At 43.6% G+C, this 17,161-nt stretch overlaps 1 protein-coding gene across 1 annotated transcript in view; it reads left to right on the top strand.

The window, feature by feature from the left end:
- Positions 1 to 270: 270 nt before the first annotated feature.
- Positions 271 to 17,161, top strand: part of LOC137374042 (coiled-coil domain-containing protein 170-like) — a 94,623-nt gene continuing 77,732 nt past the window's right edge. Inside the window, exons 1-3 of the mRNA XM_068039825.1 lie at positions 271 to 519; positions 9,806 to 9,882; positions 15,268 to 15,313. Of these exons, the coding sequence (XP_067895926.1) occupies positions 271 to 519; positions 9,806 to 9,882; positions 15,268 to 15,313 (372 nt within the window). The remainder of the gene's footprint in view (positions 520 to 9,805; positions 9,883 to 15,267; positions 15,314 to 17,161) is intronic.

The raw sequence follows: 17,161 nt of genomic DNA, 5'->3' as shown, positions 1-17,161 counted from the left end.
TGGGGTTGTTCGGTAAATTCGTTTTGTTGGTTTGTTGACCTCCACAGGTATCATGACACTAGGTACATTCCAACAAGGGCAGAAGGTGCCTGAAGCAAAACCAGGACTCCTTGGATGATGAGAGAGATAGAGTATACAATGAAAGGCAAAAAGAGGGTGTATGAAACATGCCAGCTGAATTCTTCAACTGAGAACCAGGCCAAATACAATAAGTTGTGAGGGGAAGTGAAGAGGAAAATAAAACTGGCATAGAGGGAATATGAGAATAGAATGACTGTTAACATAAAAGAGAGCCCAAAAATTTTCTACTGGTATGTAAATTGTAAACAGGTTGTGAAAGACAAGGTGGGGCCTACTAAGGACAAAGAGGGTGATATATGCTTAGAAGCGAAGGGCAAGGTTAGAATACTTAATGAGTACTTTGTATCAGTATTTACTAAGGAAGAGGATGCTGACAAAATATCGGTAGAGGCAGAGATGGAAGAGGGAATGGATGGTGTGAAAATTGATGGGCAGAATGTACTGGAAAGGCAGCTATGCTTAGAGTGGATAAGTTGCCTGGTCTGGATGATTTACATCCCAGGTTACTAAAGGAAGTTGGGGTGGAGATAGCGGACAGGCTTCTCATATTCTTCCAATCTTCCCTAGATATGGGGGAAGTGCCAGAGGATTGGAGAGTGGCAAATGTGACACTCTTATTCAAGAAAGAGTGGAAGGAGATTCCTAGTAGCTACAGTCCAGTCAGTTTAACATCAGTGGTTTAAGGTTTTAGAAGCACTATGCAGGGAAAAAATCTACAGGCACTTGGAGAGGTTTGAGTTACTTAAGGAGAACCAGCATGGATTTGTAAAGGCAGATCGTGCTTGACTAATCCAATTGAAATTTTTGATGAAGGCAATGCAATGGATGTTGTGTATATGGATTTTAAGAAAGCATTTAGACAAATTACCACATAAAAGGCTGGTTAGCAAAATTTCGGCTCACGGAATAGGAGGGTCAGTGTCAGCTTGGATAAAAAATTGGCTTGAGGGCAGAAACCAGCAAGTTGTGGTAAATGGTTATTTTTCAGACTGGAGGATGGTAGACAGTGGTGTTCTCCAAGGGTCAGTGCCAGGTCCAGTGACTTGGCTATTGGAATACAGAGTAAAATTTCAAACTTTGCCAATGATACCAAACTTGGAGGTGTGGTAAACTGTGAGGACCATACAAATCAACTTCAAAAGGGCATAGATAAGCTAGCAGAGTGGGCAGACAAGTGGCAGATGGAATTTAATAGAGAGAAGTAAGAGGTGATGCATTTTGGCAGAAGGGATGAGGAGAGGTGATAGAGACGTAATGGCACAATTCTAAAGAGTGTGCAGGGACAGAGGGACCTGGGGCTCATGTGCATAGATCTTTGAAGATGGCAAGACATATTGAGAGAGTAATTAGCAAAGCATATGTGATCTTGAGCTTCATAAATAGAGGTATTAATAACAAATATAAAAGCAAAATACCTCAGATGCTGGAAATATGAAAGAAAAACAAGAAATGCTGGAAATACTCAGCAGGTCTGGCAGCATCTGTGGAGAGAGAAGCAGAGTTAACGTTTCAGGTCAGTGACCTTTCATCAGAACAGAACAGAATTAATAACAAAAGAGGGAGCCTATGCTGAACCTTTATAAAGCTCTGGTTAGACTGCAACTAGAGTATCGTGGCCAGTTCTTGTCATAACACTTTAGGAAGGATGTGAGGGTCCTTGAGAGGGTGCAGAGGAGATTTACCAGAATGATTCCAGGGATGGGGGATTTTAGCTACAAGGTTAGGTTGGAGAAGCTGGAGTTGATTCCTTGAAGTAGAGGAGATTGAGGGGAGATCTGATAGGGGTGTACAAGATTATGACAAGTTTATAAGGTCGACAAGGAAAAGATATTCCCATTAGCTGATGATACAACAACTTGGGGACACATGTTTAAGGTTTTGGACAAGAGATGCAGAGGGGGATGTTAGGAAGAACTTTTTTTATGCAGTGAGTGATAATGACCTGGAACTTGCTGCCTATGAAAGAGGTGAAAGCGGAGATGATGAATAATTACATCAGGGAATTGGATGGGCAATAAACTTGCAGCATTACAGGGATAGAGTGGAGTAATGGAACTGACCTCGTTGCTCTACGGAGAACTGGCATGGACTAGATGGGCTGAATGGCCTCATTCTGTGCTGTAATGACTAGTTTACGTGGATTTTGGCAAAGCATTTGACAAGGTCTCACATGGCAGACCAGTCAAAAAAGTAAAACCCCATGGGATGCAAGGGAAAGTGCAATTTGGAACCAAAATTGGCTCAGTTGCAGGAAGCAAAGGGTAATGGTCGACAGTTGTTTTGTGACTGGAAGGCTGTTTCTACTGGGGTTCCGCAGGGCTCAGTATTGGGCCCTTATAGATATCATTGGTTTAGAATTAAATGTAGGGAACATGATTGAGAAGTTTGCAGATGATATGAAAATTCACCATGTTGTTGATAGTGAGGAATAAAACTGTAGGCTGCAAGAAGATATCAATGGACCAGTCAGGTGGACTGAAAAGTTGCAAATGGAATTCAATCTTTGGAATTATAAGTTAATGCATTTGAAGCAGGAAAGGAAGGCAAGGGTATGCGCAATAAATGGTAGGATCCAGGGAGGTGCAGAGGAACTTTGGAGTTCATGTCCACAGATCGCTGAAGGTAGCAGGACAAGTAGATAAGGCAGTTAAGGAGGTAAACGGGATACTTTTCTTTATTAGCTGCGGCATTGAATATAAGAGCAGGGAGGTTATGCTAGAACTGTATTTTTTTTTATTTGTTCGTGGGACGTGGGCATCACTGGCTCGGCCAGCATTTATTGCCCATCCCTAATTGCCCTTGACCTGAGTGGCTTTTTAAGAATCAATCACATTGTTGTGGCTCTGCAGTCACATGTAGGCCAGACTAGGTAAGGATGGCAGATTTCCTTCCCTAAAGGACATTAGTGAACCAAATGGGTTTTTACAACAATCGACAATGGTTTCATGGTCACCATTAGACTAACTTTTCAATTCCAGATTTATTAATGGAATTCAACTTTTACCATCTGTCATGGGCTTATTACCACTGTGCCACCACTTCCCCTTAAATGCTAATTATGCCACTGCTAGAGTACTGTGTAAAATTCTGGTTCCTACATTACAGGAAAGATGTGATTGCACTAGAGAGGGTACAGAGGAGATTTATGAAGGTGTTGCCAGAACTGGAGAATTTTAGCTATAGGAAAGATTGGATAGGCTGGATTTTTTTCTTTGGAACAGAGGAGGCTGAAAGGAGGGTTAATTGATGTGTGCAAAATTATGAGGGGCCTAGATAGAGTGGATAGGAAGGACCTATTTCCTGGGGGAATAGATTTAATGTATTTGGTAGACGGATTAGAGGGGAGTTTAGGATAGATTATTTTACCCAGAGGGTGATGGTTTCTGGAACTCAGAGGTAGAGGCAAAAACCCTCATTGCATTTAAGAAGTATTTAGATATGCACTTGAATTGTTGTAACCAACAAGGTTATGGCCCAAGGGCTGGGAAGTGATATTAGGCTGGATCGCTGTTATTTGGCTGACACAGATTCGATGGGTAGAATGGCCTCCTACTGTGCTGTAAATTTCTATGATTGTATATTTAGGTTAGTGAATGTCTAAACTTTAGGGAGTGGTATGCACTGGACCTTGATCCTTGAGTCCTTTGTGATGGTATTGCCTCACTCTTTGTCCTTCTGAAGGCTATAAAAATAAAACTTGTTTCTTGAGAATGGTTAATTCAGTACATCTCCATCTTGATAATTCTTCGTGTGTCTCTGGGCTCCCATATAATTTGAGATAAGGCCAGATCTGATATGAGACAGTATTATCTTGTATTTTCTCAAATTAACATGCTGTGTCTGTGGTTAGATACCCAATAAAAGCCCCAGGAATGTTGAATTGAAGTGCCTCCAACAACTTAACTGTACTTAAGTTTAAAAAAAAAATCTGTAACCTTTCCAAGAGGCACAGTTGTTTGCTTGAAAGGCAGAATTAAGGTAGATTCCAAAATACCATAAAATGCACCAATTGACTTGCTGTAAGTCAGAAAATTGAAGTCAGTGGCATAGTCCAGACTTTGGAAGGAATTATATTTCATGTGAATTCCAAATTTAACAGAAAGCCTGCCCAATTTTACAATTAAAAAGAAAGACTTGCATTTATGGAGCACTTTGCATGACCACCAGACTCCCAAAATGATTTGGGGAGGCGGTGGCGTAGTGGTATTGTCACTGGACTAGTAACCCAGAGGCCCAGGGTATTGCTCTGGGGACATGGGTTCAAATCCCACCACAGAAGAAGGTGGAATTTGAATTCAATTAATAAAGCTGGAATTAAAAAACTAGTCTAATGATGGCCATGAAACCATTGTCGGTTGTTGTAAAAACCCATCTGATTCACTAATGTCCTTTAGGGAAGGAAATCTGCTGTCCTTACCTGGTCAGGCCTACATGTGACTCCAGATCCACAGCAATGTGGTTGACTCTTACATGCCCTCTGAAGTGGCCGAGCAAGCCACTCAGTTGTATCTAACCGCTAGCACTGTGGGTGTACCTACCCCACATGGACTGCAGTGGTTCAAGAAGGCAGCGCAGCACCACATTCTCAAGGGCAATTAGGGATGGGCAATAAATGCTGGCCAGTGATGCCCACATCCCATGAATGAATAAAAAATTTTTTTTGCAGCCAATGAAGTACTTTTTGAAGTGTAGTCACTGTGGTAATTTCGGAACTTTGAAGCCAAATTGGAAAATAAGAAAGTTAATTTCCCAAGGATTTAACTTCTAAAGCTCTTATTGTGGACAGTGCAAATATATTTTCAATTTGCAGTCCATTGTAGCATTATAGTATATGTAATGAAAGATCATTTGAGACAAGTACAATAAGCACAATGCATAATACTTATATTGATAACATATACACAGCTCATGAAGTTGACTGGTTAATTAACTGCAGTGCTCGTAAATATCTGTAATCTCCTCCAGCCCCACAACCCTCCAAGATATCTGCGCTCCTCTAATCCTGGCCTTTTGAGCATCCCCGAATTTAATCGCTCCACCATTGGTGGCCGTGCCTTCAGTTGCCTAGGCCCCAAGCTCTGGAATTCCCTCCCTAAACCTCTCCACTTCTCTGCCTTGCTTTCTTCCTTTAAGACACTCCTTAAACCTACCTGTTCGACCAAGCTTTTGGTCACCTGACCTAATATCTCCTTTTGTGGCTCAGTGTCATACTTTGTTTTATAATGCTCCTGTGAAGCACCTTGGGATGTTTTATTATGTTGAAGGCGCTGTATAAATGTATGTTTTTGCTATAAATTTGACGCTGCTCTTTGTAGACAAAGCCTAGTATTGCTGCATTTGTTTGATTAGTATCACTCATTATGTAAACATTCCCTGCTGAGTTTCCTTTCTTTGTCAGAGTTGGGACCCTTACTTTTCCTGATATATATTAATGACCTAGACCTTGGTGTACAGGGCACAATTTCAAAGTTTGCAGATGCTATGAAACTTGGAAGCATTGTGAACTGTGATGAGAATAGTGTAGAACTCCAAAATGACATAGACAAGTTGGTGGAATGGGCAGACAGGTGGCAGATGAAGTTCAATGCAGAGAAATGTGAAGTGATTCATTTTGGTAGGAAGAACGTGGAGAGACAACATAAAATAAAGGGTACAATTCTAAAGGGGGTGCAGGAGCAGAGGGATCTGGGTGTATATTTACATAAGTCCTTGAAGGTGGCAGGACAGGTTGAGAGAGTGGTTAATAAAGCATACAGTATCCTGGGCTTTATTAATAGGGACATAGAGTACAAGAGCAAGAAAGTTATTTTGAACTTGTATAAGACACTAGTTTGGCCTCAGCTGGAGTATTGCGTCCAGTTCTGGGCACTGCACTTTAGGAAAGATGTGAGGGCATTGGAGAGAGTGCAGAAAAGATTCACGAGAATGGTTCCAGGGATGAGCAACTTCAGTTATGAAGATAGATTGGAGAAATTAGGACTGTTTTCCTTAGAGAAGAGAAGGCTGAGAGGTGATTTGATAGAGGTATTCAAAATCATGAGGGGTCTGGAGAGAGTAGATAGAGAGAAATTGTTCCCACTCGTGAAAGGATCGAGAATGAGAGGGCACAGATTTAAAGTATTTGGTAAGAGAAGCAAAAGTGACATGAGGAAAAACTTTTTCCTGCAGCGAGTGGTTAAGGTCTGGAATGCGCTGCCTGAGAACGTGGTGGAGGCAGGTTCAATCGAAGCATTCAAAAGGGAATTAGACAGTTATATGAAAAGGAAGAATGTGCAGGGTTATGGGGAGAAGGCAGGGGAATGGAACTGAGTGAATTGCTCTTTCAGAGAGCCAGTGTGGACACGATGGACTGAATGGCCTCCTTCTGCACTGTAACAATTCTGTGATTCTTTGTAATCAAGGGTGACACAGATTTAAGGTGGTTGGCAAAAGAACCAGAGGTGACATGAGCAGAAATTTTTTTACACAGTGAGTTGTTATGATTTGGAATGCGCTGCCTGAAAGGGTGCTGGAAGCAGATTCAATAGTAGCTTTCAAAAGGGATTGGATATATACTTAAGGGAAAAGATTTGCAGGAATATGAGGAAGGAACAAAAGATGGAACTAATTGGATAGATCTACCAAAGAAGGCAGCACAGGCACTGGGGCCAAATGGCCTCCTTCTGTGCTATCTGATTCTGTAAAGAAAGGCTGCCAGACTTGCTGAGTATTTCCAACACTTCCTGTTTTTATTTCAGATTTCCAGCATCTGCTGTATTTTGCTTCTATAAAGAAAGACTTGCCTTTCTATAGCACCTTTCATGACCAATTAAGCCAATTAAGTACTTTTGAAGTGTAGTCACGGTTGTTGCTCAGTGTTAAATTTTTGTTTGATTACATTCCTGTGTAGTGCTTTGAGACATTTTACTATATTAAAGGCACTATATAAATGCAAGTTGTTGTTGCAATGTAGGATTATCTCCACTTGCTGTTAACAGAAAAGATCAATGCTAACAGTTTTAAACGGAGATTGAGGTTCCAATTTCTAATGGGAGAGAAAGAGAGATAGAGAGAAAGATACAAATAGAGAGAAAGGCAGACAGAAAATTTCATTCCCCATTTTCTGATTTTTCTGTTTAAATAAAGGAGTTGAAATTTCAAAGTTTTTTGAAGGGAAATGGATCAAAAAGGAAGGTGGAGATGTGGAGCAGGAGGGAAACTGGTTGAAGGCAGGAAAGTTTCTGGGCTCATGTCACCTGTCCCCTGCCTTTGGGAAAAGGCCTTTTTTTCATTTGTTTATGAGATGTGAATGTTGCTCGCTTAGCCAGTATTTATTGCCCTTGAGAAGGTGGTGGTGAGCTGCCTTCTTGAACCGCTGCAGTCCATTTCGGGTAGGTATACACACAGTGCTGTTAGGAAGGGAGTTCCAGGATTTTGACCCAGCGACAGTGAAGGAACGGCGATATAGTTCCAAGTCAGGATGGTGTGTGACTTGGGGGGGAACTTGCAGGTGGTGGTGTTCCCATGCATCCACTGCCCTTGTTATTCTAGGTTGTCGAGGTTTAGGGTGAATAATGGATTAAGGGTGAGGTGAGTGACAGCAGAACAAGGAGTGGGATTTGAGTGGGTTGCTCAAAGGAAAATCTATAGCGGCAGTAATACAAGTCAGGTGATGGCAGGAAGAGGTAGGAGATACAATGAGTGCGAGGTGGGTGGGGGAAATGCGATTTGCGGAGGGATAGGAAAGCCTCTCCCCCAACCCCCACCCCAAATGCAGCTGAAGCCATTAGTGACTCCTTTCCCTGCCACTCTGCACCCTCCCACCCACCTGAAAGGAAAGAAGGGAAAATATGAGATGCTAACAAAGACCTACGCAGGAATGAAATGAACACAGTAGAGGCAGGTAAAAGAGAGACTATATTCTCTGACTTACTATGTTCAACAGCAGAGCAGATTGACTCGTTATATGTTAAAAAAAACTTATATCTAAGCACACTTCCTGTCAACATATTTTCCTTTATAATTTCCTTTATAATTAGAAAGACGGAGGTTGAGGGGGGACCTGATTGAGGTGTACAAAATCATGAGAGGTATAGACAGGGTGGATAGCAAGAGGCTTTTTCCCAGAGTGGGGGATTCAATTACTAGAGGACACGAGTTCAAAGTGAAAGGAGAAAAGTTTAGGGGGGATATGCGTGGAAAGTTCTTTACGGAGAGGGTGGTGGGTGCCTGGAACGCGTTGCCAGCGGAGGTGGTAGATGCGGGCACGATGGCGTCTTTTAAGATGTATCTAGACAGATACATGAATGGGCAGGAAGAAAAGAGATACAGAACCTTAGAAAATAGGCGACATGTTTAGAGAGAGGATCTGGATCGGCGCAGGCTTGGAGGGCCGAAGGGCCTGTTCCTGTGCTGTAATTATCTTTGTTCTTTGTTCTTTGTTCCTGCATTCACATCTATAATAACTACCTATGTAAACAAATCACACTGCCATTATGTCATCCCGCCAGTGGAGGGGCTACAATGTGGCAACTGTCCATGATACATGAAGAGAAATTTATGATGATAAAAATAACGAATGCATGACTTTAAACTAGGGATGGAGTCACGTTTAGTTTAGTTTAGTTTAGAGATACAGCACTGAAACAGGCCCTTCGGCCCACCGAGTCTGTGCCGACCATCAACCACCATAATCCTACACTAATTCCATATTCCTACCACATCCCCACCTGTCCCTATATTTCCATACCACCTACCTATACTAGGGGCAATTGCTAATGGCCAATTTACCTATCAACCTGCAAGTCTTTGGCATGTGGGAGGAAACCGGAACACCCGGAGGAAACCCATGCAGACACAGGGAGAACTTGCAAACTCCACACAGTAAGGTCCAATTGTCCTCACCCTTTGAGGTCAGGAGTGTCCAGGTGCAACGTAACTGAATTAAATATCACTGAAGTGTAATTAACTACCAAGGTTTCAGGACGAGGGTGGTGACTGTGCACAGAATGGAGCCTGGCCATTGTCAGTATAATTGCCTAGCTCTCCGGTGACAGTCTGTTTGTGCAGTTTCTGTAGTGACATGACAAAACACTCCACCTCTCTGTCTCAGCAACACTTGTCACAACACCTTCAGCAAACCTCTGCATAGAGACTCTTTGACTGGCATCACAGACAGCCACTTGTTTTCCCTGAACACAAAAGCAAGCTTGGGAGGAAGTGGGAGTCAGGACGGGGCGGGGCAGGATGATGTATCTGAAGGCCGCAGGTACTTTGTAGTATTGGAGCTCAGTTGCTAGGGAGTGCAAGTACAGACCGTGGTGACCCCCACATTGAAATGCAGTTTTGATATTTTGATATATATTTTCTACTTACAAAGGTGAAACCTCAAAATGTTGAACAGCTATAGATCATTGGATTATTCAACCAGTGCAAAACTAATGGATGTAAGTGTTGACAGTAAGTTTATCAGGCACGTAACAAGCTTTCTCTGCAACCTCTGTCTCCATCAACACCTTCAAGTCTCTTATTGATGCAATGCAACTGGCCTATTGGAGACCCCAACATGCAGAGTTACACATGGTGTAATGCACGGGGACTCCAGAGTGCTGTGTTACCCACAATGCGATGCCTGGGTGGGCTGCAGCATGCAGTGTGCTGCATGGAGAGATCCCAGCAGGCAATGTTGCCCTTTGCATTACATGTCAGATGTTAACAGTTGAATTTATCTTTCTTCCATTCACAGCTAGAAGAACAACTGAAGATCAATCAGAGGGAACTGGCGAAGAAGGATGAGGTGATCAGAACACTGACCCGGCTGAGGTGAGAGTTGGAGAACTGCCAGTGAGTGAGCCATTGTCCAAAAAAAACCTCTCAGGCAGCATTCCCAGCCCACCCAACTTCCTCACTCTCTGCCCAGTCCTCCAGGCAGAGGGTGTGATTCCTGGTGTGGAACTGAGCTTTCAGAGCTGGGAGGGCCCAGGTTCCATACCTGGCCCATGCTGAGTTGGCGATTCTCAGCCGTGACACTGCAAGTGTCCATGGCTCACCCAGGCTAAGCTCCTAGATGGTGGACAGGCTTTAGGGAGTCAGGAGGTGATTTGTTTGCCGCAGAATTCCAGCCTCTCCTTTGCTCTTGTAGCCACAGTATTTATATGGCTGGTCCAGTTAAGTTTCTGTTCAATGTGACCCTCCCCAGGATGTTGATGATGGGAGATTCAGTGATGGTAATGCCGTTGAACATCAAGGGGAGATGGTTAGATTCTCTCGTGTTGGAGATGGTCATTGCCTGGCACTTGTGTGGCCCGGGTGTCACTTGCTACTTATTGGCCCAAGCCTGAATATTGTCCAGGTCTTGCTGCTTACGGGCATGGACTGATTCAGTATCTGAGGAGTTGTGAATGGTACTGAATGCTGTGCAATCATCATGAACATCCCCACTTCTGACCTTAGGTTGGAACGAAGGTCATTGATGAAATAAAAGCGGAAAGTGCTGGAAATACCCAGCAGCTCTGGCAGCATCTGTGGAGAGAGAAACAGAGGTGACGTTTCAGGTCTGTGACTTTTCATCAGATATCCTGATGAAAGAAAGAAAAGACTTGCATTTCTATAGCACCTTTCACGACCCACCAGATGTCTCGAAATGCTTTATAGCCAATGAAGTATTTTTGAAGTGTAGCCACTGTTGAAAGGTAGGACGTGCAGCAGCTGATTTCCACACAGGAAGCTCCCATAAACAGCAATGTGATAATGACCAGATTATCTGTTTTTGTAATGTTGATTGAGGGATGAATTTTGGCCGGGCAACCCAGAATAACTCCCCTGCTCTTCTTCGAAATAGTGCTATGGGATCTTTTATATTCACCCGAACAGACAGATGGGGCCTCAGTTTAGATCTCATCTGAAAAACAGCACCTCCAACAGTGTAGCGCTCCCTCAGTACTGCACTGGAGTGTCAGCCTTGATTTTTGTGCTCAAATTCTGGAGTGGAGCTTGAATTCAGAACCTTGTGACTCAGTTGAGCGTGCTACCAACTGAGCCACAGCTGATACAGAAATGAAACGTCACAGACCATAAATGTTAACTTTGTTTCTTTCTCCACAGATGCTGCCAGACATGCTGAGTACGTCTGGCATTTTCTGTGTTTATTTCAGATATCCAGCATCTGCAGTATTTTGCTTTTGTATTGAAATCATTGATGAAGCAGCTGAAGATGGTTGGGCTAGGATACTACCCTGAGGAACTCCTGCAGCAATGTTCTGGGGCTGAGATGATTGGCCTCTAATAACCACAACCATATTCCTTTATGCTAGGTATCACCTCAAACCAGTGGAGAGTTTCCCCCCTCGATTCCTATTGTCTTCAAGTCTCACTCATTGGGTGAGATGCTGGAGGCTGATCAGTGCCTGTGGATTCTGATTCCCCAGAAAAGAATCAGTGTCTTGGAAGGAGGAGAATGAATAGTGGAATAGCCCATACTGATATAGTCACTGCAGAGGATAAATCCCATGACCCAGAGATTATTCTCCAATGTTCTCCAGGTGTCAGCATTAATGATTTGTCTGTATCTATTCACAGGGGAACTAATGATACAACATCAGGCATTACAAGTAACCCAGGCCTATCGAAGGTAGGTGTATATCGTCATATCGTTATAGCGTCACAGGAGCAAAGCCCACCCTTAGTCTGAGCCTCCTCCCCTGTGGCATCACATCCCATACCACTCTGAGGCTCCTCCCCTTGTGTGCGTGTCGCACACAATCCCTAAGCATGGTCTTTCTCCAGCTTAGCATTGGGACGACTAAAGCCGTGCTCTTCTGATCCTGTCACAAATTCCACTCCCTTGCAATTGATTGCTCTTCCTGACTGGGAGGCCCATTCAACCCGAGCTGGGCCTTGAATCCCTCGCAAAGATCTCCAACATTGGGCCCCTCAGTCCTTTGGCTCAGCCTCCTCATTCCTGCTGCTGCGAAATTAATTATCCATGTCTTCCAGACTTTATTCCTCTAGCGTTATCCTTCCACCCTATATCAGCCTATATTCTCTGGAGTTTAGAAGGGTTAAATCTCATTGCAATTTATCATAATCCTACAGGGGGCTTGACAGGGTAGATGCTGAAAGGCCGGTTCCCTTTGTTGGCGAGCCGATCATTTAGGACTGAGATGAGGAGGAATTTCTTCACTGAGACAGTTGTGAATCTTTGGAATTCTCTACCCCAGAGGGCTGTGGATGCTTCATTGTTGAATATATTCAAGACAGAGATCGATAGATTTTTGGGAATTGATGGATATGAGGATAGGGTGGGAAAGTGGAGTAGATTTAAAAGTTCAGCCATGATCTTGCTGAATGGCAGAGCAGATGTGAGGAACTATATGGCCTACTCCTGCTCCTGTTTATTATGTTCTTTTCCTCCTCTCTGCATAAATTCTCAACTCTCGGTGCGAGTCATGAATCTGACGTTGGGGGGACATCTTTCCCCCACCCCCTCCCCTTCCCCGTATATTGTTGCTGGGAGGCTCCACACTGCACTGGCAGGCTCCCTTCTTGACAGCCATGAATCCCACTGTGCACACATACTGGTGATCCAGAAAACGGGATGGGGTCAGGACGGATCATGGCGGGATGTGGGGAAGGCCCATCCTGTTGGATCAGTTCCAATAAGGTGAGGATCCCAGCCAGTGGGTAAAATGCCCGCTCATCAAAACAATTGCTCTGCTGGGTGCTTCTCTGCCTCCCCTGAATGGTAGTTGATGGATGTAGCACATTCCCACCAGTAACATAGAATCACAGAAGGAGGCAACTTGGCCCATCGTGTGCATGCACCTGGAAAAAGAGTCATCCAGCTAATCCTACTTTCCAACTCTTGGTCTGTAGTCTTGTAGTTTACAGCATTTCAAGTGCACATGCAAGTGTTTTTTAAATGCGATGAAGATTCCTGGCTCTACCACCCTTTCAGGCAAGAAACCACCACCCTCTGGGTGGAAATAATTCTCCTCAACTCCCCTCTAATCCTTCTGCAATTACTTTAAATCTTTGCCCCCTGGTTATTGGCCTCTCTGCTAACAGAAATAGGTCCTTCCTATCCACTCTACCTAGGCCTCTCATAATTTTATTCACTTCAACTAAATCTCCTGTCAACTTCCTCTGTTCCAAAGGAAACAAACAGACTATCCAATTTTCCTCACAGCTAAAATTCTCCATTCCTGGCAACATCCTCGTAAATCTTCTCTGTACCCTCTTTTGTTCGATCCCTTCCTTCCTGTAATACGGTGACCAGAACTGTATGCATAACTCTAGCTGTGGCCTATCTGGTGTTTTATACAGTTCTCATATAACCTCCTTGCTCTTATGTTCTATACCTTGGCTAATAAAGGATAGTATCCTGTATGCCCTCTTAACCACTTTATCTACCTGTCCTGCTACCTTCAGGGATCTGTGGACATGCACTCCGAGATCCCTCTATTCCTTTATACTCTCAATATCCTACCAATTATTGTCTTGTTTTCCCTCCCCAAATCCTTTGCCTCACATTTCTCCCTCACTGATTGGTCTCCCTCACTTAGCTCTGACCACCTTTCACCACCTCAGGATGTCCCATTGGCTTTTCACAGCCAATAAAATACTTTTGAAGTCAGTTGTAATGTAGGAGACCTGGCAGCCAATCAGCACACAGTGAGCTACCATAAACAGCACTGTGATAAGACCAGATCATCTATGTTTTTAATCATGTTGTTCATGGATAAATATTGACCAGGACACTTGGTGAACTCCCCTGCTTTTCTTCAAAATAATGCCACGGGATCTTTTACTTCCACCTGAGAGGGCAGATGGGAGTTTGGTTTAACGTTGTATCTGAAAGACTTAGTACTACTCCTCCGACAGTGCAGCTCTTCCTCAGTACTGCCCCTCCGACAGTGTGTCACTCCTTCAGTACTGATGCTGGAGTGTCAGCCTAGATTATAGGGCTGAAGGCTCTGGAGTGGGATCTTCTGACTAAGAGGCCTGAGTTCTACTGAATCAGCTTCAGGAAAGATAGGGAAGGAAAGAAAGGAGGAGGGGTAGCAGCATTGATTTCTGGAGAATATATAATGCTGGACAGCAAGGGTTAGTGCTAAGAAAAAGTAGAGCTATCATTGCACTGCTGGATGTATCCGATAGGCCACCAACTAGTGAGAAAGATATCGAGGAATAAATTTGTAAGGAAATTCCAGAGAGGTGCAACACTATAGAATAGTTATAATAGGAGACTTTAGTTATCCTAATATAGACTGGGATAGTAATAGTGTAGAGGGCAGAGAGGGGGAAGAGTTTCTGCAGTGTGGTCAGGAGAATGTTCTTGATCAGTATGTTTCTGGTGCAATGAGGCATTGCTGGATCTGGCTCTTGGGTAATGAGGTGGGTCAAGTGGATCAAGTGTCAGTAGGGGAACATTTAAGGGACAGTTAGTAATGTAAAAGGACAAGGAGCAATCCAGAGTAAAAAATAATTAATTGGGAGAGAGCCAATTTCAATCGGGTGAGAATGGAATCTGTCCCAAGTAAAGTGGAATGATATAGATCAGCAGGTAAAACTGTAATGGAACAATGTGCTGCCTTTTAAGAGGATATAGTTCAGGTAGAATCAAGGCACATTCCCACGAAGGGGAAAGGTAAGACAAAGAGAGCCAGATCTCCCTGAAAGAGATAGAGAATAAGATGAAGCAGGAAAAGGTTGCCAATGACAGATGTCAGGTTGATAATGCAAGTGAGAATCAGGCTGAATATAGAAGGTTCAGAGGGAAAAAAACTAGTAAGAGAAGCACAAAGAAGGAGTTTGAGAAGAGACTGGCAGCTAATATAAAAGGGAATTCAAAAGTCTTCTATAGGCGTATAAATAGTAAAAGGGTGGTAATAGTAAAAGGAGGGGTGAGGCTTACTGGGGACCAAAAACGGGATTTACACATGGAGGCAGAGGGAATGGCTGAGGTACTAAATGAGTATTTTGCATCTGCCTTTACCAAGGAAGAAGATGCTGCCAAAGTCATAGTGAAAGAAGAGGTAGTTGAGGCACCGGATGGGCTAAAAATTGAAAAAGAGGAGATATTAGAAAGTCTGGCTGTACTTAAAGTTGATAAGTCACCAGGACCAGATGAAATGCATCCCAGGATACTGAGGGAAGTAAGGGTGGAAATTGTGGAGGCACTGGCCATAATCTTCCAATCCTCCTCAGATACAAAGGTGATGGCAGAGGACTGGAGAAAGGAAAGTCAGCAAAGGTAAATCATGTTTAGCTAATTTGATTGAGCTTTTTGATGAGGTAACATAATGGGTTGATCAGGGTAATGTGGTTGATGTGGGGTACATGGACTTACAAAAGCATTTGATAAAGTGCCACCTAACAGGCTTGTCAGCAAAGTTAAAGGCTATTGAATAAAAGGGACAGTGGCAGCATAGATACGAAGTTGGCTGAGTGACAGGAAACCGAGAGTAATGATGAACGGTTGTTTTTCGGTCTGGAGGAAGGTATATAGTGGGGTTCTGATGAAGGGTCACTGACCCGAAACGTTAACTCTGTTTCTCTTTCCATAGATGCTGCCAGACCTGCTGAGTGGTTCCAGCATTTCTTGTTTTTATTTCAGATTTCCAGCATCCGCAGTATTTTGTTTTTATTATATAGTGGGGTTCCCCAGGTACTAAGACGAATGTTTTTCTTGATCTACAGTAATGACCTAGACTTGGGTGTACAGGGCACAATTTCAAAACTTGCTGATGGCACAAACCTTGGAAGTATTGTGAACTGTGAGGAGGATGGTGATAGACTTCAATAGGACATAGAGAGGTTGGTGGAATGGACGGACACCTAGTCATAGAGTCATAGAGTTATACAGCACAGAAACAGGCCCTTCGGCCCATCGTGTCTGTGCAGGCCATCAAGCACCGAACTATTCTAATCCCATTTTCCAGCACTTGGCCCGTAGCCTTGTATGCTACGGCATTTCAAGTGCTCATCTAAATACTTCTTGAATGTTGTGAGGGTTCCTGCCTCTACCACCTCTTCAGGCAGTGTGTTCCAGATTCCAACCACCCTCTGGGCGAAAACATTTTTCCTCAAATCCCCTCTAAACCTCCTGCCCCTTACCTTCTATGCCCTCTGGTTATTAACCCCTCCGCTAAGGGAAAAAGTTTCTTCCTATCTAACCTATCAATGCCCCTCATAATTTTGTATACCTCAATCATATCCCCCCTCAGCCTTCCCTGCTCCAAGGAAAACAACCCTAGCCGTTTCAATTTCTCTTCATAGCTGAAATGCTCCAGCCCAGGCAACATCCTGGTGAATCTCCTCTGCACCCTCTCCAGTGCAATCACATCCTTTCTATAGTGTGGTGACCAGAACTGTACACAGTACTCCAGCAGTGGCCTAACTTGCGTTTTATATAGCTCCATCATAACCTCCCTGCTCTTATATTCTATGCCTCGGCTAATAAAAGCAAGTATCCCATATGTCTTCCTAACCACCTTATCTACCTGTGCTGCTGCCTTCAGTGATCTATGGACAAGTAGACCAAGGTTCCTCTGACCTTCTGTACTTCCTCGTGTCCTACCATCCATTGTATGTTCCCTTGCCTTGTTAGTCCTCCCAAAATGCATCACCTCACAATTCCCAGGATTAAATTCCATTTGCCACTGCTCCGCCCACCTTACCAGCCCATCTATATCCGCCTGTAATTTAAGGCTTTCCTCCTCACTATTTACGACACCAGCAAATTATGTGTCATCTGCGAACTTACTGATCATACCTCCTATATTCACGTCTAAATCATTAATGTACACTACAAACAGCAAGGGTCCCAGCACCAATTCCTGTGGTACAGCACTGGTCACAGGCTTCCACTCACAAAAACAAACCTCGACCATCACCCTCTGCCTCCTGCCACTAAGCCAATTTTGGATCCAATTTGCCAAATTGCACTGGATCCCATGGGCTCTTACCTTCTTAACCAATCTCCCATGCGGGAAGTTATCAAAGCCTTACTGAAGTCCATGTAGACTACATCAACTGCTTTACCCTCATCGACATATCTAGTCACTGCCTCGAAAAATTCAATCAAAATTCAATCCTTTAT

This window comes from Heterodontus francisci, chromosome 9, assembly GCF_036365525.1.
Source record: "Heterodontus francisci isolate sHetFra1 chromosome 9, sHetFra1.hap1, whole genome shotgun sequence".
NCBI lineage: Eukaryota > Metazoa > Chordata > Chondrichthyes > Heterodontiformes > Heterodontidae > Heterodontus > Heterodontus francisci.
This window is presented reverse-complemented; position numbering and strand designations above follow the sequence as displayed.